The 26,678-nt window shown below is 52.5% G+C and overlaps 11 protein-coding genes across 11 annotated transcripts; 6 read left to right on the top strand and 5 right to left on the bottom strand.

The window, feature by feature from the left end:
- Positions 1-2,832: 2,832 nt before the first annotated feature.
- Positions 2,833-5,070, bottom strand: P884DRAFT_238680 (tryptophan synthase beta subunit-like PLP-dependent enzyme). The gene is made up of 2 exons (XM_069440100.1): positions 4,754-5,070; positions 2,833-4,573 (listed from the first exon to the last, which is right to left on the bottom strand). The coding sequence occupies exons 1-2, from the start codon at positions 5,024-5,026 to the stop codon at positions 3,041-3,043; spliced, it is 1,806 nt and encodes a 601-aa protein (XP_069299586.1). The 5' UTR covers positions 5,027-5,070; the 3' UTR covers positions 2,833-3,040.
- Positions 5,071-5,721: 651 nt separating this feature from the next.
- Positions 5,722-6,482, top strand: P884DRAFT_195009 (hypoxia induced protein conserved region-domain-containing protein; the record flags this gene model as incomplete). The annotated part of the gene is made up of 2 exons (XM_069437877.1): positions 5,722-5,777; positions 5,846-6,482. 2 exons carry the CDS (start codon positions 5,722-5,724, stop codon positions 6,480-6,482), a joined length of 693 nt encoding a protein of 230 aa, XP_069299585.1.
- A 289-nt stretch (positions 6,483-6,771) lies between these two features.
- On the bottom strand, positions 6,772-8,732 carry P884DRAFT_194647 (TLD-domain-containing protein; the record flags this gene model as incomplete). Its single annotated transcript, XM_069437846.1, has 2 exons — positions 6,772-8,586; positions 8,667-8,732. The coding sequence occupies 2 exons, from the start codon at positions 8,730-8,732 to the stop codon at positions 6,772-6,774; spliced, it is 1,881 nt and encodes a 626-aa protein (XP_069299584.1).
- Positions 8,733-9,203: 471 nt separating this feature from the next.
- On the top strand, positions 9,204-10,318 carry P884DRAFT_219086 (uncharacterized protein). Its single transcript, XM_069439395.1, has 3 exons — positions 9,204-9,518; positions 9,582-9,637; positions 9,723-10,318. Exons 1-3 carry the CDS (start codon positions 9,386-9,388, stop codon positions 9,888-9,890), a joined length of 357 nt encoding a protein of 118 aa, XP_069299583.1. The 5' UTR covers positions 9,204-9,385; the 3' UTR covers positions 9,891-10,318.
- A 159-nt stretch (positions 10,319-10,477) lies between these two features.
- On the bottom strand, positions 10,478-11,302 carry P884DRAFT_219084 (uncharacterized protein). The gene is made up of 2 exons (XM_069439394.1): positions 10,981-11,302; positions 10,478-10,923 (listed from the first exon to the last, which is right to left on the bottom strand). Exons 1-2 carry the CDS (start codon positions 11,162-11,164, stop codon positions 10,778-10,780), a joined length of 330 nt encoding a protein of 109 aa, XP_069299582.1. The 5' UTR covers positions 11,165-11,302; the 3' UTR covers positions 10,478-10,777.
- A 1,464-nt stretch (positions 11,303-12,766) lies between these two features.
- P884DRAFT_267823 (uncharacterized protein) lies at positions 12,767-13,558 on the top strand (the record flags this gene model as incomplete). The annotated part of the gene is made up of 4 exons (XM_069442147.1): positions 12,767-12,950; positions 13,026-13,083; positions 13,146-13,261; positions 13,359-13,558. 4 exons carry the CDS (start codon positions 12,767-12,769, stop codon positions 13,556-13,558), a joined length of 558 nt encoding a protein of 185 aa, XP_069299581.1.
- Positions 13,559-15,833: 2,275 nt separating this feature from the next.
- On the bottom strand, positions 15,834-18,376 carry P884DRAFT_283331 (uncharacterized protein). The gene is made up of 3 exons (XM_069443652.1): positions 18,100-18,376; positions 16,039-18,037; positions 15,834-15,872 (listed from the first exon to the last, which is right to left on the bottom strand). The coding sequence occupies exons 1-2, from the start codon at positions 18,250-18,252 to the stop codon at positions 16,331-16,333; spliced, it is 1,860 nt and encodes a 619-aa protein (XP_069299580.1). The 5' UTR covers positions 18,253-18,376; the 3' UTR covers positions 15,834-15,872; positions 16,039-16,330.
- A 220-nt stretch (positions 18,377-18,596) lies between these two features.
- On the top strand, positions 18,597-19,996 carry P884DRAFT_238663 (uncharacterized protein). The gene is made up of 3 exons (XM_069440099.1): positions 18,597-18,841; positions 18,899-19,205; positions 19,270-19,996. Exons 2-3 carry the CDS (start codon positions 18,989-18,991, stop codon positions 19,746-19,748), a joined length of 696 nt encoding a protein of 231 aa, XP_069299579.1. The 5' UTR covers positions 18,597-18,841; positions 18,899-18,988; the 3' UTR covers positions 19,749-19,996.
- A 195-nt stretch (positions 19,997-20,191) lies between these two features.
- On the top strand, positions 20,192-21,568 carry P884DRAFT_238660 (MEMO1 family). The gene is made up of 2 exons (XM_069440098.1): positions 20,192-20,431; positions 20,489-21,568. The coding sequence occupies exons 1-2, from the start codon at positions 20,280-20,282 to the stop codon at positions 21,342-21,344; spliced, it is 1,008 nt and encodes a 335-aa protein (XP_069299578.1). The 5' UTR covers positions 20,192-20,279; the 3' UTR covers positions 21,345-21,568.
- A 1,099-nt stretch (positions 21,569-22,667) lies between these two features.
- On the top strand, positions 22,668-25,013 carry P884DRAFT_238656 (t-SNARE). The gene is made up of 6 exons (XM_069440097.1): positions 22,668-22,900; positions 22,975-23,015; positions 23,106-23,155; positions 23,221-23,289; positions 23,349-24,068; positions 24,130-25,013. Exons 1-6 carry the CDS (start codon positions 22,895-22,897, stop codon positions 24,606-24,608), a joined length of 1,365 nt encoding a protein of 454 aa, XP_069299577.1. The 5' UTR covers positions 22,668-22,894; the 3' UTR covers positions 24,609-25,013.
- P884DRAFT_256616 (uncharacterized protein) lies at positions 25,014-26,514 on the bottom strand. The gene has a single exon (XM_069441075.1). It carries the CDS (start codon positions 26,177-26,179, stop codon positions 25,256-25,258), a length of 924 nt encoding a protein of 307 aa, XP_069299576.1. The 5' UTR covers positions 26,180-26,514; the 3' UTR covers positions 25,014-25,255.
- Positions 26,515-26,678: the final 164 nt, after the last annotated feature.

Here is a 26,678-nt window from a genome sequence, read left to right as displayed (position 1 = left end):
GATATTAGGGTAGTACTAGCTAGAATGGCCCTATAGAAGGCCCTAGGGAAGGACCTCCTCCCTATAGGCCTACTAAAGACTTATAGGTAGCTGTTCTACTAGATATTAGCTATATTAGCCTTAGAGAGTTTATAGCTTGGCTATTTCCCGGCCTAGTTTAAAAGGGCTAAGATAATAGTCCTCTATAAGCCTAGTAAACCCTTATAGGCCTACTTTATCCTAGGTAGCTATAGGCCTATAGCGCTCCTACTAATAGTAGGTAAGGTACTAGAGGCTATAGTTACCTAGAAGGTAACGGCTATTATAAAGGCCTATAGGCTTCTCCTAGCTACATAGATAGGTAACTAGGAATATAGGTCTCCTAAACTAGTTATTTAGCTTATTACAGCCTAGGTTTAGGAGGCTTAGAGGTATAAAGTAGCTACCTCCTTCCTATAGCTTGATATCTTAGGGGCTTTTAACACTATTAACTATACCTAGCTACTAACTACTTTATAGAGCTAAGGCTTCCTAAAGTGGTTAGTAATCTAGGTTAGGGAGTGGCTATAGGATAGGGTAGCTATCCTTTACTTCGATAGCTAGGAAATAGAAGATATAATAGTAAGGGCTAGGGTCCCCTAGGGGTTACCCCTCTCCCCTATACTATTTATCCTCTATATAGCCTCCTTCTACTAGGCTATTTACTAGGCTAGCCCTATAGTTAGCTTGGTAGGCTTTACTAATAATACTAACCTTCTAGCCTTTAGGAAGGCTAAGGAGGCCTATAACAATTAGCTATAGAGGGCTTAGAAGGCCTGCTTATAGTAGGTAAGGACCTAGGGTATAGCTTTTACCCTAGAAAAGTATAAACTTATCTACTTTAATAGGGGTAGGAAATAGTAATCGTAATTACTAGAGCTCCTATAGCCTAGAGGGGGTACTACTACTATAGCCCCTTCGAAGTTAGCTAGATTCCTAGGGGTCTAGCTAGACTAGAGGCTATAATAGGGCCCCTACTATATAAAGGTAGTTAAGAAGCTAGAAACCTAGGAGTTTACCTTAACTAGGCTTATTATAAAGACCTAGGGCCCTAGCCTATTATAGGCCTATAAGGTCTATACTAAGTATATCTATAGCGTCCTAACTTATAGGGCCTCGAACTTCTATAAGCCTACCAAGCTAGGGGGTAAGCTAGAAGGCCTTACTAGGGAACTATTAAAGGCCTAGTATAGGGCCCTTTAGGTAGTTACTAGGGCCTATAAGGCTACCCCTATCTACTACCTTAAAATAGAGGCCTAGGTATTACCCCTTGACCTCTATCTTAACAAGAGGCTAGCTAACTTCAAAGCTAAACTCGACTAGCTACTCCTATAGACTAAGGTAAGCCTAGGGGCCTCCCAGGTCCCTATAAGGGCTCTTATCTGACAGGCCTATAATAGGCTTAGCTAGAGGTTCCGGAAGAGAGGGACTAGGGCAAGAGGCTAGGAGCCAAAGCCTATAGCCCTAGAGGTAGTAAGGTTAACAGTCTAATAGTAGGTCTAGGAGGGCTATAGAGGGGGTTAACCCCCCCTATAGACCCTATAAAGTAGACTATAGGCTATAGAACTAGCTATAGTAGCTAGCTAGAGTAACCGTTAGAGGGCTAACTAAGCCGGTAGGAGGATATAGCGTATGTTTGATAAGGACCCCCTGTGTCTAGTTTTTATAGGGGAGGGCCTATAAAGGTATTAGGGCCTAACGAAGGCCTAGAGCTCCCTACTAGTATAGGCCTATATAGGGGCTATTAGCCTCTATAACTTCCTTTTTAGGGTTTAAGTCCTAGGGGTTAGTACCCCTTACTACACCTATAGCTAGGGGAGGGAGACTGTAGAGCACCTAGTTATCTAGTGCCCAAACCTACCAAGAAGCCGAACGTAGGAATCCTAGGAAATATAGTCGTAAAGGGACCTAGACCTTATTTTACGGGGTATAGGGACCTATAACCATCGTTTAGCAAGGAGGGTTCTATAGTGGCTAATAGACCTAGAGAGGCTCCCGGAATACCGCCTCGCGAGGAGGCTAGACCGGGAGGGAAGGCCTCTTTAGGGCTGTTCTAGCCACTTCTCCTTTTCTTTGTAGTATATTAGTATTCCGGATCGGGCGTTAAAGGAGGGATAGAGGTTTTTATCCGGCCTATTAGGTATGGTTTCCTTTATATATAGCTAGAGAGGCTCTGGCATGCTTATTTGTATAGTAGTATAGGACTAATGATAATAATAATAATAACTATATTATATAAGCTAAATAAAAACTGTTATTCCTCCTTTTCTATATAATCTATAAATCTAATATATTATAGAAAGGGAAAGTAGCTAGAATAGCCTTATAAAGGCTTAGCTAAAGCTAAGCTAAGGCCTTTCTAGCCTTAGAGAGGCTAGATCTAGAGCCTCCTTATATCTATTAGCTATTATAGAACCCCCCTTATTAAGTAAAGGTTATAGGCTCTTAAGCCTTATAAAATAAGGTCTAGGTCCCTTTATAACTATATTTCCTAGGTATCCTAGGTTTAGCTTCTTAGTAAGTTTAGATACTCTATAACTAAGTAATATACTAATTTCCTTCCCTTGGATATATACAAAATAAAAGATATTAATATATATATATATATATATATATATATATATATATATATAAGCTATTAAATATATTTATAATATTTATAATATACTAGCCTTATAGCTACTATAGATAACTATATAATATTTTAGTTAACTACTTTAAGGAAGGAAAGGAAGGTAAGTATAAAAGTTATAAGGAGGAGGGAAGCCCTTTATATAATAAGTATATATATACTCTAGTTAGGGCCTAGTTAGGCTCTAGGTTAGGCCCTAACCGGGCCCTGGCCGCACCGCTAACGAACGACCTATAAACGTCTTATAGACCAATTATACATACTTAGGTAGGTCGAGTAGGTCCGGTCTGTTGCCGGGCAAAGCCCGGCATTGTTTAGCCCAGGTAGAACCCGGGCCCGTGACAGTATTAGTTAAAACATCTATACCTAGGCCTCTATACTATCTTCTTCTTATGCTCTTAGGAATGTCTTAAACATAGTAGAGCTTGTACAATCCTCCCATGGATAACCAATCTCTTTAAGAAACTGATGTAGCTCGGTGATTTCGTCATCGGGACATAGAATTCCAGTCAAAACCTGGCCAATATCTCCGCCATGGTTCCGGTACTGGAATAGGCTAATGTTATATTTCGGTCGGAGCGTCTGAAGGAATCGCTCCAGAGCACCGGGCCGCTCGGGGAACCGAAACATGTAGAGGCGCTCGTTCGGCACGTTAGATCGACCACCAACCATGTACCGGAGATGGCTCTTCGTCAGCTCATCCCCGGACAAGTCGGCCACGTCCATTGTCCCAGATGCCCGGATGCGGTCCATGATCTTTTGTAGTTCGTGTGCCCGTTGGCTCCCCGGCGCCGTGAGAGAGATGCCGAGTAGCACGTTAGCCTCTGTGTCGCTCGCATACCGGTAACTAAATTCGGTTACGGGATGGGGCATAACAGCATTGATCAGCTCTGCAAAAGCACCTGGTTTTTCCGGGATTTTCGCGGCCAAAAGCGCTTCCCTCCCTTCGCCGTACGTAGCACGAGCAGCGACGAAGCCGAGCCGGTCGAAGTCCATGTTTGCGCCAGATGTGATAGCCACGACAGATCTTGTTGGATCGCTAGAGGGGTTCGCGGCGACCCATTTCTTGAGTCCAGCAATGGCCAAGGCACCTGCAGGCTCGACCACGGACCGAGTGTCCTCGAACATGTCTTTGATGGCAGCGCAGGCCTCGTCCGTGGTCACCCGAACCATTTCGTCGACCACCTCCTGACAGATGCGGAATGTCTCCTCGCCGACCGTTTTGACCGCTGCTCCGTCTGCAAAGAGCCCGACGTCCTTGAGAAGCACGCGTTCGCCCTTTGCCAGCGACTGGGTCATGGCGTCCGCGTCGTAAGTCTCCACCCCAATAATCTTGACGTGCGGCGCAATGCGCTTCACATAGACACCAACACCAGCAATGAGGCCGCCGCCGCCGACGCAGCAGAAGATTGCCTGAAGCTTCTGCAGGTTTGTCTGAGAGAGAATCTCCATGCCAATGGTCCCCTGGCCAGCGATGACGTACGGGTCGTCAAATGGCGGGATGTTGATCAGGCCGTCTTGCTTTGCCCGCCGAGCGCACTCCTCCTTGGCTTCGTCGAAGTCCGCGCCATGGAGAACCACATGACCTCCCAATCTTGACACGTTGAGATGTTTGATGCTCGGCGTGCCCTTGGGCATGACAATGGTGGCCGGAATTTTCAACTTTCTTGCGGAGTACGCCACACCCTGTGCATGGTTGCCGGCGCTGCAGCAAATCACACCTCGCCAGGACTCGGCCCGGTCCAGGTGGGCCATCTTGTTATAGGCCCCCCGTAGCTTGAAGCTGAACACGGGCTGCTCATCCTCACGCTTGAGCAGTACCTTGCATTCCAGGCGATTGCTTAGGTTGACCGCATGGACCAGTGGGATCTCGTTGCACACCTCTCTAACCCTGGGGTAGGAAGTGATAATAAGACGCAAGTACTGCAGCCCGTCTCAGTAACCAATCAAATGGTAAACACCTCGAGAACTTCCAAGCATGAGCAATGAGAGAAAGATGGACCCAGAGGGAGCGCTGCCACAAGCAGCGACAGTGGGACGAGGGTGCGTGGTTGAGATGGCCCATCTCGCAGTAAAATCGAGGAATAGGCCTGGGAGACTCACGTCCGGGTTTCCATTCGGCAGAAGAAACTCTTCGGGAACGATGTTCTTCATGTTCATCTTCCTATCCTCGGGAGAGATAGTCGGCTTTGCGCTGTATTCGGTGAGGGAAAGGCTGCTCAGAAACGGTGTTTTGGCGAGTGACCCATCGTCCTCTGAAGGTGTTTGTGTCGTGGGTATTTGGGTAGTCGTACTCGTGCTGTTGTCACCACTGATTTGAGTCTGCTCACCGTCCTTTGGCCCAAATGGGCTCGCGGTCTCTGAGGAAGTCGTCATCCCAGCGACAATTTACCGTGATAAAGTTAAACTGCTGCTGTGCCCTGGGGAAGTCGGAGCTCCGTTCTCGGGCTGCGTACAATCTTATCTTAAAAAAGTGCCCGAATATTTTAGTGGGGCGTGTCCCGAAGTCCGTATCCCCAGCCATGTGGGCCCAAGAGACCGAGTCATTCGTGCATGTAACTGTCCGGTCTTCGCAGTATTCGGTACAGAATACGCTCCCTTGATACAATCATCAGCCTGGCCGCTCCCTGGTAGGAAATGTGATGAATATTACTGAACCGTTTTCTACCGCATGGTAGCACTTGCTGAGCTCGCAAGCTCCACGTGTCAGGTACATGAGCTTTCGTACTAACACTGCCGATACTTCGAGGTACGTGTACTAGCGCACGTTCATAACAGTACGTCCGTACATGTGGCCGTGTCAGAGACGGGGAGAATCGACTGGGGAGGTGGTCTGTGTATTACTACTATACATCCGTACGTACTGCACGTACTACGTACTACGTCAGGTCATAACGTTACATGACTCCACCATTTGGCGCAGTGCCAAGATTCTCCTGTGCGTGCATGAGCGACATGAAGCTTCCACCATACCAGCGCGTTCGCCACGACCACAGCACGGCAACTCGACCACGTTTCCGAATGTCCAAGCCCGCCTATCGGCTTTAAAGTACTCGGATCGACCGCTAAGGATGTCCGACCGACCTCTGTCCGGCAGGCCACTGCCGTCGTCTTTTGACGATAATGAGTAAGCCAGTTGGAATGCTGTTCCTCCTTTGTTTATGGGCGGACAAGAGCTTATATAGGTTTCACCAGGGATTTCTACAATGAATCCGGTTTCCAGAAAATCTTGCGAAAGCTCAAAGAGGAGCCGCTAATCCCGATTGGCTGCATCCTCACCGTTGCCGCATTCACAAATGCGTACCGCGCGATGCGCCGCGGCGACCATCACGGCGTCCAGAGGATGTTCCGGGCCCGTGTCGCAGCGCAGGGCTTCACTGTGCTAGCCATGGTTGCTGGCGGTATCTACTATGCCGAAGACCGCAACAAACAAAAGGAGTTGTGGAAGTTGAAGCAACAGCGAGAGGCAGAGGAGAAGAGACAGAAATGGATCAGGGAACTAGAGGCCCGTGCCGAGGAGGAGAAGGCTCTCCAGGAGATGATGGACAAAAAGCGGAAGCGAGCAGCCGAGCGCGCAGCAAAGAATGAATCGGCAGCCACGGGGGTGGCATCACAGTCAGCAACTGCGTCGGAGCGAGCCAAGCCCGTTGCGGGTGAGGGGACGCAGACAGGGGCAATCGAGCCACCCAGCCAAGCAGCAGACGGCCAGAAGGAATCTAAGAGTGCGCTGCTGGGCTCTCTGAGAAGCTGGTTTGGCGGGTCAAGCAAGGCACCAGAAGACAACGGGGAGGAGAAAAAGGGTCAAAGCCACGGGTCCGAGGGGTCTCGTTGATATAGCCCCCGGCCTTTGCACAAAGGCCTCTCATGTAAGTTCTACGGTCCGGAGCTTAGGTAATATGTATTTGATACATCAAACATAGGGCGTTCAGGGTCAAAAATGGAAGTTGTCCAAACTTCGCCGGTTCATTCCACTCTTGTAGTAAGGCCGTTAAAGGTTCAACTCTGGGTTTCCCACTTCGGGGAGGGTGTGTTTGGGCGAGTTCCCTGGCGAACCGGCCAAACCGCTGGCGGATACACATGTTTAAGCACGAGGCATCCTCCCCCTTGGGTGTCAGGTCTCTCTAGGCCATGCTTCCTCCACTTCTGCTGCTTCCAACCAGCCCCGCCATCTCCAACAAGGCACGGTCGGCTTCGATGTCGCCGGTCCCGAGATTCAACCTTTTCCTGGCCTCGGCTTCCCTAGCCTCCCATGCCCAACGCTCGGCTTGATGCCTAGCCTCCTCATCACCACCGCAGCCCCAGACTTCAACGCTTGAGATCTCGAAGCGCTCTTGGAAGTCAAATTTTCGGGCAACACTTGTCTGGAAGGCGCCTCCCTTTGACGTGTAATCGTGTGTAAAGCATCCGAACTCGAGGCTATCCTCGAGGACTAGGGAGACAGGCCCTAGTGACACAATGTTGGACCGGCGGTAGGTTTGGCTGGGCTGTGGAGGGGGGCAGCCAAACGATAACCCTCCCAGTGGGACAGAGGCTGATGGCTTCCTGAATGATGCGTAGTTTTTGTTTACCGTGGATGCGCGGAAGACGTCATGCACCGGTTGGAGCTGAAACAAGATTGTCTCTCCGTCGCCAAATGATTCTTTGTGGGTGTACTTCCAAGGCTGATTCAGGTATACCCCGAAAGTCAACCGGCCCTGCTCATCCCTGTTGGTGTTGTCTGGCGGGAGTCGATGCGAGGGCAGCGTTGAAAGAAAAACCGAAGCATGCCCTGAATGCGCATGAAGTGCCTCCTCCGGAAGACGGGTCCCGCTCACGAGCAGGATAGTCGGGGCTCTCCAGTTAAAAACCTTCGATTCAAAGCTTCCCATGCTGAAACCATCCAGGTCGCCGGAGTATAAGAGGCGGAGCTTGCGGAAGAGCGATGAACCCGGGATAAAGAAGGATATCTGGGAGAGGATGTTAGGGTTCATTATCGACCCACCAGTCCCCAGCAATGGTTGGACGGGCTCTTGGAGCAGGTTGACGGTTTGATGCCGTCCATCAGAGTGGCGATGGAGGTCCAGATTCTTATGAAAGAGGAAGTGTTCAAAGAGAGTACCGAGGCCGTCGAACATATAGGGCATCAGAGCTGGTATGGTAGCAAGGAAACGCGAGAAATTGACCCCGGGAGCTTGCTCAACGTCGAGAAATGCCGAAAGAATGCAGTCTGCCGTCTCCCTGAGATTCTGCAACTCATCGACGGACAACCGGCTCGAATACAGTGATAGGCCTTCTTGAGCGTCGAGCGGCGCGATCAAGAGAAGAAGCGTGACGAGCTTGCGAAAGTTGTCTGTTGGAATGAAGGACCTATGGATGTGTGTAATCGCCACATCGCCATGCCTGGGGGGCTTGATGTAGTCTAGCAATTTAAATGCCGCGAGGACCAGTTCGTCGTCGTCGAGCCCGAGGTCTTCATCATTTCCGGCTTCGTCAACAACCGACCCTGACAACGACCGGCCAGTAGAGACTGCGTCCCTATCCTGGCCGGTTCTCACCTGATCGTGCTCCTTCTTCAACCTTACCGGCCCGCTTGAACTCATCTCGGAAAACTTGCGATCATAGACAGCCAAGCTTCGAAACAATAGCTTTCGCCGGTCCATGCCACTGCTGGCCAGAACCTTCCGGCATCTATCCGTAAGGACAGTGACAACCATGATCAACTGCTCCAGGCCGAGAACAACCGGGGCGTCTTGGAAAAAAGGGAAGGCGCCAAGGTAGGATACCATCTGAAAAAGCACCGGGCCCACGCCAATAGTATCAGGTATCTCAAGGAATCGAGTCATGGTGGTTTCCTTCAGGTATCGGACACTCTGCTCTTGGTCGGCTAGGCGGTCGAAAGTATTACGGAGGGAGTAGAGCTCGAGGGGTGTGAAGCACCTGTGGGCAAATCTGTCGGCCTGCCCACACCACGAGTCAAATCGAGCCCATGGCTGACAGCGGTGGACCAGTAATGCTGGCTGCGATGAGGGGGGCTCACTAATTGCTTCACAAGCTCCTCGCGGGAGGGAGAAGCAGCCTTCTCATTGGATAAAGATTGCCCCATTGTAGGACGAAAATTGAATTGCAAGCATTGAGCGAGAAGCGATATGTAATTCTAGTCGAAATGTGCTTGGGTTGAAACACCTCCGGAGGTTGGGTGGACGGTGGGGTTGGGTAGTTAGCGACAGGGCTCGGAGCTGATTGATTGCTGAGAAGTGCAATGTCCAGACGAGCAACGGTAGATGGAAGTTAACGCTGAGCAAGGCTTCGCACATGTAAGGAACACAAGAGGTCAGAGGTATGTACATTACATACATGTATGCACATATCGTACGGGATGTTTACACCCACTATCTGGATTAACGGGGACAAGTGGGGCAAGCGGGGTACCGGCCCCGAGCCGCAGGCCAGGTAAGGTCTTCTTGCGTCAACATTACTCCATTATAATACGGGATCCACAGCTAGTTTCCTTGTTAGGAAATGGACCCCCCTCCTCTTCAAAGTTGGCAGCTGCATCAGGGTCCAACTAGAAGCTTGAGCTATGCCTTACGCTGACCTGCACTTCTGCCCAAATACAAAAGACCTTAATAACCCACCCCTTTTTCTTCCCCTCTCCAGTCTCATCAGGCTCAGCGGACTCGCTTGTATCAGACCAGCCCTCGAACCGTGTCAGATCCGCAAAGCGCGAGAAGCGTATCACAGGACATCGATTGCATCATGGCTGACAGTGAGGAGAACGTCAACTTGATAGACGAGACACCCATCTCGCCCAGTCAGTCTAGTCCCGCCCGGAAAAACTCTCTTGAGTTTCATTTAAGCCACCGGCCAGGCCGTCAAGAACTAGTCGACAGTATGCCATCCTTCCTGCCCCCGAATGGTTCAGGTTTAGGCTAACGCTATTCCTTTGCGCTAGGGAACATTCTCCCTGCTTCAACGGCCGCTCCGGGCCTTCAGGCGAATCAAAAACAAGTGAGACATGGCCTTGGCTCGTCTCTCCATCAGTATTGCCTTTGTTGAGCACACCCGGCTGACTTGGTTCAAAACGTACGTGCAGCTTGAGAGGCACATGCGGGCCGATTCGTTGAACGAAAAGATTGCACATCGGCCTTCCCCGGAAGCGCTGATCCGAGATGGCGTATTGCATGAAGACCCGCGTGCTCCCGACGATAAATACGCCGAGGCGATTGAGGAGGAATACGCAAAGCGAGAGGGCGGTGCCTGATCGAGCTGCCTTTTCACCTGATTATTTGTTCCCTGGAAATCGGAACCCCGGAATAAACGCGGGCTCCCGAATAGGGCAAGGCCAAGCGTCCTCCTGCGTAGGTTCTGCAAGAAGTATATCTCTAAAAACCGGAGCTTCTACTGTAGGTTTATATCCCGCGGTACAAGGCCGTTAACTGTGGGGGCTTGTCTGATGTCGGGCAACGTGTACACTCTGGCCATCTGGAAGGCAGGAGTATGACGCCGGGTTAGTGGATATACAGTTAAGGTCTTATTGCACTGAAAAGGGCTGCTATTCACTTGTAGGGGAGCAATATCTCCATTCGCCAATCAACAGCTAGCGTGATATCTCGATTCGTCTCTTCATTGCGAATGCCTGTCTAAACACTGCTCTAGCGGCAGGGTTCATTGCTTGTCAGAATGGCACAGAAATTCTAGTATTAACTTGACAAGGACCGAATTGACAGGAGTCGGGTGTTTCGAGAACGTTGTTGGGCTCTGCCCACGCTAAGCTGGTTGTGGAGCCCAAATAAACGGCATGCTCACAACACCTCCGAAGGCTGAGGGTCTAACTATGACAATTATAAACTCGAGTGATCTTAGTAGCTTACTGAAGAGACAAGAAAAGGAACTTGGCCGACACCCTAACCATAGCATAGACATAAAGGTTCTCCATTAACGCCAGTCTTATAATATAACCGAAAGCTTCCAGACCCAATTACCCCATCGCTGGAGGCAAGCCTGCTTTGCAGGTTCCCTCAGTGATACCGTCTAACCATGAACGTCTATGAACAACCAAGCTGACGCCAAAAGGGATAATACTAGACAGGGTATTTCCACACCACAACGCTCATGCTCCATGGGGGAGCATATCCCCGGCCCTGGTGGCTACTTCTTGCTGTAGTAGCCGTCGGAATACCGATCTGACGACCTCGGTTCATCCTTGTCCGGGTTTGGGCGGTACTGCTGGACAATCACAGTATTCGGGCCGCCCCGCGGGTTCTTAATCTCTTTGACGTCGACGTAAAATGTGTCTAGAGACCTTTCAGTCCCCTGATGATGGTGGCCAAATGAGGCACGAGGAGATTTACCTGAGGAACCGGTTCGATACCGTGCCTCGATAGTTGACCGGGAAGCGTTTGAGGAATCCATTGAGAAAATAGTCGGGGAGTGTGGTGAAGATAAGGTGGTGCAGGTGGACCCCGGTGCCCTGTAGGTTGACGGACGACTGCTGCCCTGAAAAATGACGGCCCGGGGGCTATGTTTCGAAGGCATTGAGAGCTGGGTACTGAACTCGAAGTTTTATGATGAAAGGATGGCAAAGGCGTTGTTACACGGCAAGATTGGAGAGACATCCCTAGGCTAATGATATAACATGGTGCAGACTCGACACGACAAGAGAAGGGGCAGGCCTCATATAAGTACCGGAAAACGCCCATGCCGGGTCATTTTGTCGCTGAACCGTGGCGAAATGGGATAGAACTTAAAAAATCGGTGAGACGAGCTTGGGGTGGGCGAAGCTTCTCGGTGAGGAGAGCTTGGGGTGGGCGAAACTTCTCGGTGAGGCACTCGGGCAGACTGCAGGCCACTGATGCCTTGCCCGTCTGGCTAGAAAGGCACCAGAGTGGAGAGAGAACCCGATGAGTCAATGCCTCAGGTGAACAGTTGCCTTTCAACTGCGAGACCATCAAGGGCTTGAGTTGTCACCGTGGGGCTAGTCCTCTGGGAGCTTTGGACCGGCGGCCTTTGGGTTTCAATCAGTAGGTACACCGGCTCCAACGTTGCTCGTTTGCGCCACACGCCTTACACAAACATGGAATCGCGATTTCGACAGCCTCATGCAAGGTACGAGAACTCCCTCAGCAACTCAAAGACCGCTTCCGGCAGTCAAGACTAGCCACTCCGCCCAAACCTTTCCCCTACGGGTTTGAATGCCTGGAAGCCTGGAGGCAAAGCCAACATTTCGAGACTCGGGCAATCCCGGAGCAGAATGATGAACTTGAAACCTATTGAATCTGGACTGCCGGAGTTTGTGACGATCTCGTTGGCTGCTGGAATCGGTTGCGCAACTGAGTTGGTCAGAGTGGTTGGGCAACCTTCTGCCTGCTGCTGCCTTGGGAGGTCTTCGCTAGGACTCAAACTGGCCAGTCTGAAGCTCAGCGATTGCTACTGTGTGTGGCTGAGAGGGTGAGTCACTCTGGCACCAGGCTGCACAGACCGACAACTTGAGGAGACACGAACAACTTGCCATGACTATAGTCACCAAGAGAGTCGGACAGCGATCGATAAGTGAGGTGCGCTGTTGCTGAACATACGAGTTAAGCAATTAACTTGATCAGCCAATAACAGAATGGGTTCTGCAGTGATAAACAAGAAGCCCCATCCGTTCGTACACAGAGAGCGTCCTGGGTGAGCCACGATTGCCATCCAATGGTTGCCGTCTATCATCAATGACGATCGCTCAATCGCTGTGTAGATATGGCCTGCGCGACGATGGTTGAGCTCCGTTCAGGGATCGCCCAGAGGTGGCTGTTGTTCTTTGGCGGGCCGAATCTGGTGTGGGCCTGTTTTGCATTCCTGTTCAGAGTCGGTTTAAACTGCTGTGGGGCTGTCCTGGGACCTGCATTTCGTCAAGGATCTACCGAATCTACACTAGGTGTCTTTTGGGCGATCTGGCTGGATCCCAAAACTGCCTGGTGGCATATTGGCATTCTATCCTTCGTGCTGCCTGCCATCCACCACACCCGACATTTGCGCTTGTTGTCTGGCGTAGTGCCTGGGCACACCCTATTACCTACACGAAATACACCGAGACCGCCCCAACGGTTTCGCCCGATTCACCATCGTCCCGCCCCGTCGTCCGCCTCGTCTTCCAATATGCAACACGTCCTCTTGTCACTTTCTCTGCTCGCCTCGGCTGCTGTTGGCGCCCTGGCCTCTGCTGAGCTGAAGACTGACGTGACGCTCCCTGTTGAGTGCGAGAGGAAAACCCAAAAGGGAGACAAAATCAGTGTTCATTATCGCGGCACTCTCCAATCCAATGGCCAGAAATTCGATGCTAGTGAGTTCGCTCTCGCATTCTTCGACTTGGTGTCGCCGATATCGAACTAGGGCTGACTGGGATCGCCCGTGCTAGGCTACGACCGCGGATCGCCTTTCAGCTTCAAGCTGGGGGCCGGGATGGTGATTAGAGGGTGAGGTACTCCCGGAGAACGCAATGAGCACCTTTTGGAGAACGTACTCTGACTGGACTTAGCTGGGACGAGGGCTTGCTTGATATGTGCATCGGCGAAAAACGGACCCTCACCATTGCTCCGAGCTACGGCTATGGTGATCGAAGCGTCGGTCCCATCCCAGCAGGCTCTACCTTAGGTACGGCCTCTCTTCGCTCGTGAACCCCACCTCCCTTCCCCGGCCCAACCGTCAAAATCGTTGCTGCTCTCTTGCTGACCGCCTCTTCACCGAGCAGTTTTCGAGACTGAGTTGATGGGAATCGAGGGTGTTCCCCAACCTGAGTCGATTGTTACGAAGCCTGCCGCTGATAGCCCTGCGTCCTCGGCTAGCCAAAAGGTGGCCGAGAAGGTTGCAGGCGCAGTGAGCGGAGCCGCGGAGGCCATCAAGACCGTGGTTGCCGATACCGATGATGTTCAAGAGCACAATGAACTCTAAGGCACCCCAACACCAAGAGCTGGGATGTGGCAGATTTGCAGCATTGCGCGCGGTGTTGCCGAGACCTAGCTCGTTTGCGCCAGAGGCTCTGGAGGTGTTCTGAAGCTGCTGGTTGGTAGAAGTTTGGATGGACGCCGTCGCAAGTTCTACCAGTTGAATACGCTCACGCTTTTAAACCGTTGTTGGACGTTCTGTCGCTTCTCGCTCACATTCGTCGAACAGTGCGCTCATACAGGATCAATGCACTCTGGTTCGGCCTTAGCTTGTTGTTTGTCTAGGGAGAGCAGACAAGACCTGGAAAATATCCTTGATGCTTAGACCTAGCTAACACAAGCACGGTGAGAACCAGTTCTACCGGGTTAGGGGTTGTTGCCGCGAACGATAGCTCCCAAAAAAGTCGCCTGCAAGGCTGTCTTCAGGAATTCATGCAAGGCGACGCCAGCATTTCTTCGGAGGTGGTCTGTAGGGTGGGCATTCGCATTCCTGGCATACAAACATACTTGTCTCGCACAATGGGATTACAAGTCTAGATGGGGGCACGATTGCCCCAACTCTACAGTGAGGTTCCGAATTATCTCTGGTGGAGGTCGAGAATCACAACGGATACACATCCCTGCTGAGAACCATTAAAGCTAACCAAAATGGTTGAACAGCGCTGTCAATGCATATGCATGGGATTTAGCGCCCATGGTGCATTTCATTCAATGTCATTCATTGACACTTGGTTTAATGCTCCGCCTGTGTCGGAAGTGTTGGGACTAGGCATCCAATCTTGGACACGTTCGCGGTGCCTCAAGACTCGTGAGTTCAACCCTCTGCTCCCATCTCGGGGTTTGGTTAGAATCTTATATTGTCTCCGTCATCGTTTCTCTAATCCCATGCTTGTTACCTGGGCTCTTTTGGTTCCAATCGGGGGATCAGCCATACCAACAACATCTTCCTCGCCGTCCACACCATGACTAAGTCTCGACCCAGACGAATGTGAAGCAAACAGACTGTCATGGCAGCAAATAGCACTGGATTCCTCTTCCGTGGTCTTTGCGAGCTCCATCTAAACTTCCGTCTAGTTTATTGCCCGTTGACTTTTTACTATGATGTTGTTCGTGCACAGCGTATATGCGGGGCAACACGCTCGGCCAGCGGCGTAAGCCTGTCTAATTTCTGGTATCGATGTTCAAATATGGTTGATGACCCCCTTTCTACGGGGATTACTGGACTCTCAGGGAGACCGAGCGCTCCGGGCATGATAGGTCTTAGCACATCGGCTCCGACGTTTGTGAGAACGGAGTCATCCTGTCATTTTCAGAGAACGCGGCAAGAGACCATTTGCGAGTGCTGTCTTGCCATCACTACTTCTCCCGGTAGCAGGTGTCCGGGCGTGCCAGCTTCCAGAGTGCTCAGCGAGGGCCAAAACCTGTCTGAGAAGGATGTCTTGGAGGCCGCAAGGAGGGAGCAGAGTGATATGAGCCAGCTGCTTGTACACTTGATCGGTGAGCGTCCTCCTGGTAACTGCGGGAACCAGAGTATTCAAGTCCTTCTCTTTCACTTCGGCGAACTTCTGCGGTTCGCTCTCTGGTAGACCCCTTGCTGCTTTACTCTAGGCATCCGACATCAACCACGCAAGTCAGAACACTTACTCCGACTCGGTACGAACCCCTGATAGCTGCGCAGTTTTAGTGCTGTGTCTATGATTAACGGTTTGAGCGTGTCCTTGTTGGGTACGAGCAAGGTCATCTTCTGCTTTTGCCTCCGTTTCGACGAGACCATCTTCTATCTCTCCCGGATAACACCGTGCCCTATCTTGTCAATGATCATTACCTGGCTAATACAAAGGCTTCACTCGCCTCAAAGATAAACAGCCGAGAAAAGAACGATAAGCTTAGGGCTCGGATAAGACATCTGAGTTTATCCATTGGTACCCTCATTGCGCTTACACTACGGCGAACCCTCTTCCGGCACGGTCCACCTGTTGGTTCGCTTTATATTGTTTCTCCTTGACTGCACGCTATTGGGTCATTCGAAATCGGAGACCCGGGTGCCTACAAAACCCGTACTGGCTTTTGTATGTTGGATGGTCTACTTCAGGTTTCGGGTAAGGCAGGATTCTCCAGATCCTTGCCAGAACAAAGTACGCTGAGCGGAAGATGCGCCTGGTCGTGCGCCTGGGCGGTTTCTATGCAGTAAGTAATAGTCTTCATCTTTGCCGCCTGAGCTGGATCCAGCCTGGTATGTTGGACCGATCGATTAATTTTTCGGTGTACACGACTGGTATCATCATGCAACGTTGGGACATTCGTGGGGAGAACTCGCTCAGCATGTCCACAAACGAGATGCCCGGCTCGAGCCATGGATGGTCAGGTCTATTTATAGAGGCTGTCACGATGGCAAGCAAAGGGGCGAGGTAATCCTCCAGCCGGAGTTCCCGTTGGACTTTTCCTCAAGAGAGGGGAAGGGCTAGGCCTGTGCTGGTGTATACTCACCGAGGGGATAAAGGACGAAGCTGTTTGCCCATCGGCGTGTTACGACCATGTTCTTTCAGAGGATTGTTTCCAGTAGGGACTAATACGAAGATCCGCACGAGCGAAGAGCAAACGTTAACTTGTGCCCTGAAATACAGCCGGGCATTTGCCCACACCCCAGACAAGACTAGTGACATCGCACGTGCGGCATGCAACAGGATCCGGACACGGCCAATCAGCGAGAAAGTGGGTGACGTTGAAGTCTTCAATCATCAATCACACGAGGCTACTGGATATTGCCCTCAACCAAACCTCATCCGAAACAAAGCTTTTTTTGCCTAGGGTCTGCCAATGCTAGTGGCCGCCCCCTTTTCTTCCCCTTAGCTTTCTGTACCCCTGGCGTGCCCCTCTCGAACTGTTGCTGCTGTGGTTGCTGCGCAGTTGCTTCTTGTTGAATGGTATCCCTGATTGCCTGTCGCGACAAACAAAGGTCAATATGCTCGTTGAACTGCCGCTCATCTGCCGGCTGCGGTCTGGAGCAGACGGGGCAATCCCAGAGTTCTGCTTTGGCTGTCGGATGCTCCTCGTTTGTCGGATTAGGTACTCGTTCTTTTCCATGCCGTCGAGAGCCCACACCACCGCCGGGGAGAGATACAACCCGATTCTGAGGCGATTGCTCCCGCGTATCATTCCCACCGAGTCTCTCAACCTCAGGACGACTGGCTTCCTCTGCCTGTTCGGAGAACCTGGTGTCCTGTGGCCTCAGCCCGAAGAAGGCTCTCGCATCCAGCTTCTTCGTGCTGACGAGATGGGTGCATCTAAGACCCATTAAACGCAACTTCAAACCGGGGATGTCTTGTTCCAGTTTTGCTAGCATGGGTAGCGAGTATTTGTACAGGTCATCTGCCAGGCATACGGCCTTCGGCGGCACAACTTGCCGCGTAAGGACTTCAAAGGTGTGTAGTTTAACCTTTAAGCAGAGCGTTCGGCCTTTGCATTCGGCCCTCTTCAGATCTGCCTCGAGTTCTTCTGCTGTCCGGCGTAGCTTCTCCCGCAGCTGAACTGGATCGCTCATTTCTCGAAATGTGCTCTCGGTACCCACACTCTTGCGCTCGTACTCTTCGGCGGGCTGGATGTTCGTACGTCCCAAGCCGAGGTAACAGCTGAGCAAGAACTCATATGTCCTCTGGCCAAAAAGACGATCCAAATACTGCCGCTGGGTATAAATATCACCGCAGGTCTTGATACCGACCGACCCGAGTTCGCGCTCCAGCACTCTTCCAATGCCATTCACCTTGCGGCAGGGGAGATCACGCATGAAGTCCATAATAGCGGCCCGATCGCGAGGCAGGACGTATTGCCCGTTAGGCTTGTTTATGTTGGAACAGATCTTGGCAAGTCGCGCATTCGCTGCGATGCCTGCCGAAACGGTGATGTGCGTCTTCTCATGAATCTCCCTCCTCATATGAGAGACCACATCAGCCGGGTCCATGTCATGCCTGAGACAGTACTCGGTGATATTGAGATAGGCCTCGTCGATGCTAGCACTCTCGAATCGCGGGTCGTAGGTCGCCAGAATCTCCCGCACTTCCGCTGCCTTTGCGTTGTACTTATCGAAATTGAGAGGAAGAACGATCAGCTCAGGACACAGCTTCTTTGCCACGAAGCTGGCCATACCGCTCCGGCAGCCGAACTTGCGAGCGACGTAGTTGCAAGTGGTCAAGACACCACCGCCGACGGCAAAGGGAACGTCCTTCAGCCCTGGCTGGTCCAGCTGCTCTACAGCGGCATAGAAAGCGTCGCAGTCAATATGCACAATGTACTGTGACAGATCGCGGGACAGCTCAAGCTGAGCGAGCAGGTTGTCGGCTGCCCGGAGCTCCCGAGAGAGATCCAGCGTCTCAAGCTGGCGCTTCTTGGCCAGGATGCCTTCGATCTTGGCGGTGAGGGACCTATCCCTGGCTTCTTCATGATTAAAAAATTTGGAACCCTTAGATGCATTGTAGATGATCTCCGAGACCTGGAATAATGGGGCGTTAGTCGTGGAGTCGGCCTCGGAGAAGGGTTAAAAAGGGTGCATACCTTGGATTGGTCAACCGAGTCCTGGCCAGCCTTGGTCAGGGAGGGGCCCAGTAACGAATATTTGAGTGATGCGTGATCAGTTGCTGCTTCGGCGCTCCGCCCCCCGACCTCTTCAGATAGCTCCTCATCGTATGGTTGCGCCTCGGATGTCATTTCCCGAGTTTGATTGCAGGAGATCCGCGCCGTGGCCGAAGGGAAGAGCGGATAGTCATGACGACAGAGTGGCCCGCATAACTGGCCAGGTGGGCCGCTTAGGTTCGTGATTGAAGATACGTGCTATTTTCGATCTTTGAAAATTGGAAGACTGAGAAGGGAACGTTGACGCGCTCCTGCCGCGTTGTCAAACCCCGCGTTTGCAACGCCAGGTCACGTGGGTGCCAAGCATGAGCATCAGGCCCCATTGTGTGAGGTGGTGCGGTTCACGCTACGGTGATAGATGCACGTCCGTGTTCCGTACGGATTACGGAGTACTCCGTACGTATAACTAGATGTTTGGATGTGCGGCTTACATTCATCCGTACAGTACATATGCCGTGCCTACTCTGGAGGTACCTTAGGTAAGTACTTGCTATGTGTGCACGTCCGCACATAAGGTAGAACTTTGTACGCGTTACGGAACCCTCCTTGTGCACAAGACCCGTCTACGCGAAACACACGGGCCAACACTTTAGGGGCGTCGCGTTGCGACGCGGTCTTTTCGAGCTCGGCTGATGGAACCCCAGGGCCCTTTGCCAATGGCTAAGTAGGTTTGCGTCACGATGCCCGCGCCCTTTTTATATTCCAATTGACCGCGTAACAGAGCCATCCTGCCTTTTTATCACGCCGTCAACTGCTCATTTACAACCGTCATTTGTTATCGCGTCTTTGTTCGCCTAGATCTCGATCTAAGATGGTCTTAAAGCGCAAGAGATCCGAATCCGAGTTTGGGTCGGTCTTCTCATCGACCGAGCGGTTAGACAGCAACACCTTCAATTTTGACGCCTTATTGGCAATGGACACAGCCCGGCACTGTTTCTTTGCCCAAAGGCTGTCCACGCCTTCTCACCTCCCCAGCCGCACCCTCAAGCGCTTCCGCGACAACAGACCATCGGAATCCGAGATATACCGTAAGTTTAACCATGCCATTTTCGATCCTCTGTGCTTGCTCACAACGGCGTGTCTTGTCTGCAGAGCATACCTTGGACGTCCTGTATTCCGCCCAGCGCCAATCTCGCGAGCACCGTTATGCGTCGCCCGAACCTCCCAGGTTTGCCAGCGCCGTCGTGTCCCTGCAACCTCAAGCCCAGACCCGCCATGGAGCTCAACAGCGATCGTTGCACAGCTTCTGGAACTTGCCCGCGCCAACGTCGTCCTCCACCTCGCTGGCGTCCTCTCCCCCCTCATCCGCCATGTCACCTCCATCCCCCAATCACCCGCCGCAGTGCCTGCCAGTGAACTGCGAGGATTGCGGCGCCAGATTGGGTGGCGACGCTGACGATGTGATGATGGACATTGCCGATTACGGGTTTATCCAGGAGAACCATGTCTGTGGTGCGTGCGGGAAGACTGTCTGCTTCAGTTGCTCAGTCAGTAACCTGGGGGAGCATCGCCGATGCCTGGCTTGTGCCGAACCAAGGGGGGGAGGTGGGTGTTCGTGGTTGAGGAGGTAGATGTGGTGTTTTGCAAGTCTTTTTTTCTCTGTCCGTGTTAGTTGCCGGAACAGCCATGGAGGACGCTTGGCGCTTTGGGTACGGAATCTGAACCGGGGATTGTTTCTCTTCCCATGCGGTGGAGTCTGGCGTAATGGACGGTGTTTATGTTAGGAAGAGCGTACGGATTTTAGATTACGAGATACTGAGTCGGGCCTTCTTCGGATCCTGACTTTTGGAAAGAACATCTCTTTGACCCTCTCCCGAAATCACCTTGCCCCAAGGCTTGACCTTAGAAACCATTGTCACGTTTTTGGATACAAGCACAGTAAGGAGCCGTAAGGTGCGCGGCAGACGACGTCACAACACTGCATGGGGCCTTCCGGGGTGCGGGGCAACCGGGTGCACCCCGCCCCAGCTTCCCGGGCCTTGTTGCCTCGGCCAATCTTCTCAGCTTTTGCTTCTCGTAACGCCTAAACCTTGGGCTCCTAGACTGGCTGCCATTCAAACTCGAAACTTCTGCTGTCATCGGTATTCCTTCAAATAGCCGTCATGGGAACGCGGGAGGCTAGCCACGCCGGATCGTGGTACGAAGACGACCCTGAAGAGCTCTCTTCCCAGCTCGACGACTTCCTGCACCGCGTTCCCGCAGAGTTGGACTTCACTCCGCTGCCGATCCCTGGCGCAAGAGTTATAATCGCCCCGTAAGTCATCCCTGGCGCTGCCTATAGCCCCGAATGGCCTTCTGATTCCCCATTTAGCCATGCTGGATACTCTTACTCCGGGCCTTGCGCAGCCTGGGCCTACAAGTCCCTCGATTTGAGATCGGCGAAACGGGTCTTCATCCTCGGGCCGTCCCACACCTACTACCTCCGCGGATGCGCTCTCACAACATTCGACAAGTACGAAACTCCCTTCGGAGACCTCGTTGTCGATAAGCCCACGACGACCGAGCTGAGGAAAACCGGCCGGTTCTCCGACATGCCAGCGCGCCGCGAGGTTGAGGAGCACTCTCTCGAGATGCATATTCCGTACTTGTGGAAGAGACTCGAGCAGACATTTGGCACCGACGTCAGCAAATACCCGTCTATTGTCCCTATTCTGGTCGGCAACGCATCCGAGCAGGAGGAGAAGTCCTGGGGAGAGCTGCTCTCGCCCTACTTGAAGGACCCCGAAACGGCCTGGATCGTTTCGTCCGACTTCTGCCACTGGGGTTCACGCTTTAGCTATCGACCAGAGTTTCACAAAGGCGTGGTTCGTGATTTGGACAAGAAGGACGACAATTTGAAGGTTTCCCCGGATTGGGCCCAGGCGGCCGCGGACCCTGAAAGACCTGAGATCCACGAAGTCATCAAAGCATTGGACCAGATGGCTATGGATGCGGTAGAATCCGGCGCACACAGCGAGTTCTACAAGGTTATCCGAGAGACCCGAAATACTGTTTGTGGAAGGCATCCTATCGGTGTTACCATGGCAGCCCTGGAAACGATTGCTAAAGAGGGGGGGACAAACGCTGGGAAGGGCAAATTCAGATTTGTCCAGTACCAGAGGAGCAATCTTGTGAAGAAGGAACGGGATTTCAGTGTAAGCTACGCGTCGGCCTACGCGGTCGTCTGATACGCATTCGTCTGATACGCATTCAAGAAGGGGAGTTGGGATCCCTGCGGGGATCACCCTGGTAGCAAGGAATCTTTCATGTCAGTTCGTTCTTTGCCAGTACGTGACCGAATTAACTACGCAGTATAGTCGAGAACTTCGGAACTACTTTGAGAACAATGACCGTTCGAAATGACAACCGATGTGTTGAATCAAATTCAACCCAGATACATTTTTGTCGCCTCCAGCCAAGTTTGAACTCTAACGCCCTGGGAGCAATAGACGACAGGAACTTTTCATTGCACTCACTTTCAGGTTGGCTGAGCAATGGACCACGCACTACAGAGTACACTCCCCGAGGACCGGACTGCAGAACTGTACATCGGAGGCTTTCCTGGAAGATTTTAACTAGTGACTCTCAAGTGCGCATCGCCATCCCTGGAAAGCGAGCGGAAGCTGGAAAAGGGGTGAGAGTTATCCTCAGATATTTACACTGTTGACACGCCGCGCCTTTCGAGAGTTGATTCTTGCTCAACCCAAAGCAGCTCAGGAGTCGTGATGTGGCATTCAATCTACGGAAAGGTGGGGTCATTCTCGTGTGCTTTCCGATCCTGGCCGAAACAACGAAGAAATTGATATTGCACGGCAGCTACAGACTACTCCGTACTACACATGCGGTGCTGCTGGGTTTTTAAATAGCTTGCCCTAGGATGCAATTAGCTAACAAACAACCGGGAAGATATTGAAACCAGTATCTGGTGTACGATGCAAAGTCGACTCGTGTCCGCTGTTACTGCTTAGCCCGATGTGTTCAGATGGCCGACTCGGCTGGACCGCTTGAACTCCATTGAACGTGCCTGACGATCCCCCTTCTGAAACGGTTTTGTTGCTCGCCTGGCCCACACTGCCCCGAAGCTCCTTGCCAAGGTCAGCCAGGGGCCTGCAACAGACGAATCGCCAGCCTCTGCTACAACGGCATGAGGGAGCCGCAGACCTATGGCCAATCATTTGCCGTAGTCTGCCCCGTTTCAGGGTCAAGGCCGCGAGAGTGGCCGCGGAGCCTCGAGATCGGACTCAAACGAGCGTTTCTCTACTGTCTCGACCGCGGCTGGGAATGCGCAGTTACAGAAGCATGGGGAAAGAGAGGTGTGTCGTCTCTAGCATCCATATTTGTACGTACAATACATACTCCGTAGTAGCAATCCGTAGTCGTGGCCACGTTGAGTGTCGTTCACCGAAAGGGGGTCCCCTGCAGCCGCGCCACAATGCCCTAACCTTGTTTGGGACGGGACTCCTGAGGATCTTGCCGCGTTCATTTACTGAGGCGTCCCTCCACCTTGCATCCTCTGTTGAACAGCTTACGGATTACATACTTTCCTTACAGAGTACAGCTTCGGCTCGAAGTTTATTTTTCTCGTAAACGCGTTTCCATTTCCTGAAAAAAAAGTCCTGATCTTGGCCGCCAAAAAGCATCCTTCAACAAAGGTACCCGACTTTGCACGCGTCGTCATTGCTCTTCCTCCCCCAATCCCATTTTCTCTCCTAGCGCTTGCGCGCTTGCCCTTCCCAAGATGAGCGTGAGTGATCCAGCAGAACCTAATCCCAGGCTTTACGCTTGCATGGCAGATATTTGTGGCTAACCGCATGCCAGTACGGGGGATACAACCCTTATAGTGGTAATGGCGGTGGCAGGTACGCGAAGACTCTCCCGGTCGTTTTCGCCTGATGTCATCCCGAGTGGAATACCCGGTTCCGAGGTCGTTAATGCGCTGTTCGCTCTAGGCAATACGGTTCAGATCCCTTCGACGACCGCAATGCGGTACAGTACGGAGGTGAGCGAGAGACATGGATTTCCAGGACTGGTTGTCATGATAATCTAACTGCGGCCGATGAGCAGCTGGGACGCACGAGATGTCGTCTCTCGGTCCGAGGAACTCACCTCAAGTGGCGCAACAGGGTTACGGATGTGAGCCAAGAGCCCGTCGAGTATCTCGCACGTCATTGAATTCTGACCAACACCTGCAGCTCCCGGGACGGCAAAAAAGATTTTGATCCTCGATGAGTGCTACGACATCCAAAACGGGATTCGAAATGTCGAGAACAAGCTGGGGTCGCTTTCCACTCTTCAAAAACGAGCTCTCGACGACACGGACATGTCTAGCGACTCAGGCACCAAGCGTGAGCTCGACAGACTGACACAATCTATCATGGACCAGTATAGACGGCTCACGGACCGTCTCAGAGCCGTCAAGTCCGACCCCGAAAGCAAGCGGTACCAGAACCAGGTCGACAAAACGGAACGAGAGCTCAGAGGCGCGATCCAGAAGTTCCAGGAACTCGAGGCGGCATCCCGCAGAGAGATGGAGGCACAGATGCAGCGCCAGGCCCGTATCGCGTTTCCCGACGCAACCGACGCAGAGATTTCCCAGATGGTGAACAGCGAAACGCAGATCTTCCAGCAAGCCGTCCTGGGTAGCCGTGGCGAAAGGGCGAATCGCGTGCTCGGCCTCCACAAGGAACACAAACAGCAAATGGAGCAAATCGAAAGACAGCTAGAAGAATTGCTAGATCTCATGAGCCGCGTTCAAGAAATGTTGATTCAGGATGAAGTGAAGATCCAAGGAATCGAGACGGCCACGGCGGAGGCGGCCACGAAACTGGAAGAGTCGAACGTTCATCTTGAGACGGCTGTCGCATCGTCCAGGGGAGCACGCAAGAAGAAGTTCATTTGCCTGGGCATCTGCGGTTCGTTAGCCACTAAACGAACGAAACATATTCTGGTGCCCTGTCTAACACACAGATCTAGTTCTCATTGTCGTTATCATTGTTGTTGCCGTGGTCGCTTATATCATGGTCAACCGTGCAGCAAACGGCGGCGGAGGTGGCGGGGGCGGTAACAACAATAGCAACAACGACAACAGCAACGACAACAGCAACGACAACAGCAACAACAACGGCAACAACAACGGCAACACCGGCAATACCGACAACAATGCCAACACCGGCAATACCGACAACACCAGCAACAGCGCCAGTAACGATGCGACTAGTGGCAGTCAAAAACGCAGCCTCTTCCGACATAATGTTCTGGACGACCTCCAGATGAACACTGCCCGCGCTGTTCAAATAAATCCGGACGTTGCTCCGGTCCCACGGCTCCCGAGGCGGCTCCTCAGCAGGGCACAAGGTCCAGGAATGGCGTCCAATGCCAAGATCGAGGCTTGGGCCAAAAAAAGATTCGTCGTCGACTGGGAGGGGCCTGATGCCACCGGATCCGACGACTGAAGATTTGATGGTTGAGTCAGCACATTTTCGGACGTATTCGCCGTAAGCGACACGGCCGGGCAAAGTGAGATGTGGCTTCCGCTTACAAGCGCGTTTTATCGACACTAACTTGATTGGCTGTCTTTGGAATACCTGGACGGGTAGGCATCTTCCTGCTCCGGCCCAGCATGTCTTGGTCGTTATCCCACGTCTCAGCTTCCCTTCTGTTCTCCTCTTGGGTGTTTTTAGCATGGCGTGCCGTTAGTCAGGGATCAGGGGCGTTGTTTGGATTGGGAGCGACAGTTTTCGAATTACCCCTTCAATGATGCTTTATGACGTTTTGTAATGGAAGTCGCGATCCCGTCACAGATTTTCGAGATGTCGAGACTGCTTAGATATCGGTGGTTGAATATGCGCCTCATAGACCAATTGAACTCCGCATCGACCAGTTTTTCTCCGACAATCTAAAATCGAAGCCCACGGGGACATGCTTGGATACATATCTCTCCGGAATTCGGGAACACAGGTATCTCGGCGGTTATCTGGTCGTGAGGCGGTACCGTAGCCTGAGAAAAGCGGGAGAGAGTAGCATACCGCCGGTATAGACACAAAGCGGCTCGGTGTAAATCAGACAATCGAAGTAGGGACATATGTTGGCCGGGCAGAGATCATTGCCTTCCTTCTCGATCCTGAGCGCTCTCATCACCGGTGGGTGGCTTGTCCCTAGCTGCTTCGGAAAACTGCCCACCACCCTCCCCAAGCGCTCGCTGTCTTGCCGCGCCCGCCTCCACCACTTTCCTTAGGATCGACATCCGCTTGTCAAAGTCCTGTAGCAGGTCGGCATACTCCTCCGCAGCCGTCGCCGTTCTCGCTTTCCCGGTGCTTGCCCCAGAAGATTGCATTTCGACCTCAGGCGTCGACGCCTTGCCCAGGGGGGCCGGGCCTAAGGACGGCTCGAGGCTCACACCCTCGATGTTCAGAACCAACTTGCTGCCAAATCCCGGCGCTGCCTCGCCGAGGCCGCCTTCTGACCGGCTGATGGTGGCAGATGTTACGGCCCAGTCGGGGGTTAGGCTGCTAGCCCATGTCACCTCATAGCCAGATCCGTCAGCGGTAGGTTCCATGTCCAGGAGAACGCCCCGTTCCGAGGTGAGGGAGGTGCCCTCCTCGCTATTGTCATTGTAGGCGCCCTGGTGGTGGTGGGCGAGTGCCGCCGTCAAAATCTCAGGGTCGTCATCGGCGAAAATGTAATGTACCGTCGGGTGATGCACTGTCTGCCGATTGGTCGAATGCGACGTCGAGCTGAGGAGGGCGAAAACCGGAGAGAACGGTGGCTGCGTGGGTTGCGGTGGAGGCGAGGGTGACGGCATACGAGCGGGCTCTTCAACCGGAGCAGCGGCTGTGTGCGGTGTATGCGGACGCGAGTACGTCGCGGATGTCGGTCGGTTGTGGGCCAGACCTTCTTGACGCTCTACTTCCCGCCGCAAGCTGGATCGACTGGCTCTGCTCGCTATCGACGGGCGAGGACTCGGAGTGATCGGAGAGGTACGGTATCCCCGGGAGGCGGGGCGGTCGGTGTCAGGTCCGGTCATGATCGATTCTCTCGTCTCTTCGATTCGCTTCTTGTCCGGACCGAGGGACCAGAAAATGGTATGCCGGAAGGTGGGTATTGATTACGAAGTATATGGCGATAGGGTAGCTAAGGTGATATTGATGGTGGGGAGCGTATGATATGGGAGGAGGCAGCGGCCCTGCGCCCGCATGATTTGGAATGCAGTGCGATGCGGCGTCGGTAAATTTGAATTGGGGGGGAGGTTACGGGAGCAGCGGGCGTCCTCGACTTCGCACCAGTATAACAAGCAGGACGCAACAATTTGGAGGTTCTCCTCAGAGGAAAGGTACCCCGTAGCTGTGGGCTTTTGCTGGACGGCTGCCGCCTGGGCTGATCGTTGTTGATGTGAGCAAGGATCGCTCAAGACGACAACCTCTCTTATCTTATCGCTTACAAGTCGATACGGAGTACATACAGAGTACATCTCGCTACCTCCACAACAGGGACCGACGTCCAGTACGGATTACTACGTATTTACT

Source organism: Thermothelomyces heterothallicus, assembly GCF_042370625.1.
Source record: "Thermothelomyces heterothallicus CBS 202.75 unplaced genomic scaffold P884_scaffold_5, whole genome shotgun sequence".
Taxonomy (NCBI): Eukaryota; Fungi; Ascomycota; class Sordariomycetes; order Sordariales; family Chaetomiaceae; genus Thermothelomyces; species Thermothelomyces heterothallicus.
This window is presented reverse-complemented; position numbering and strand designations above follow the sequence as displayed.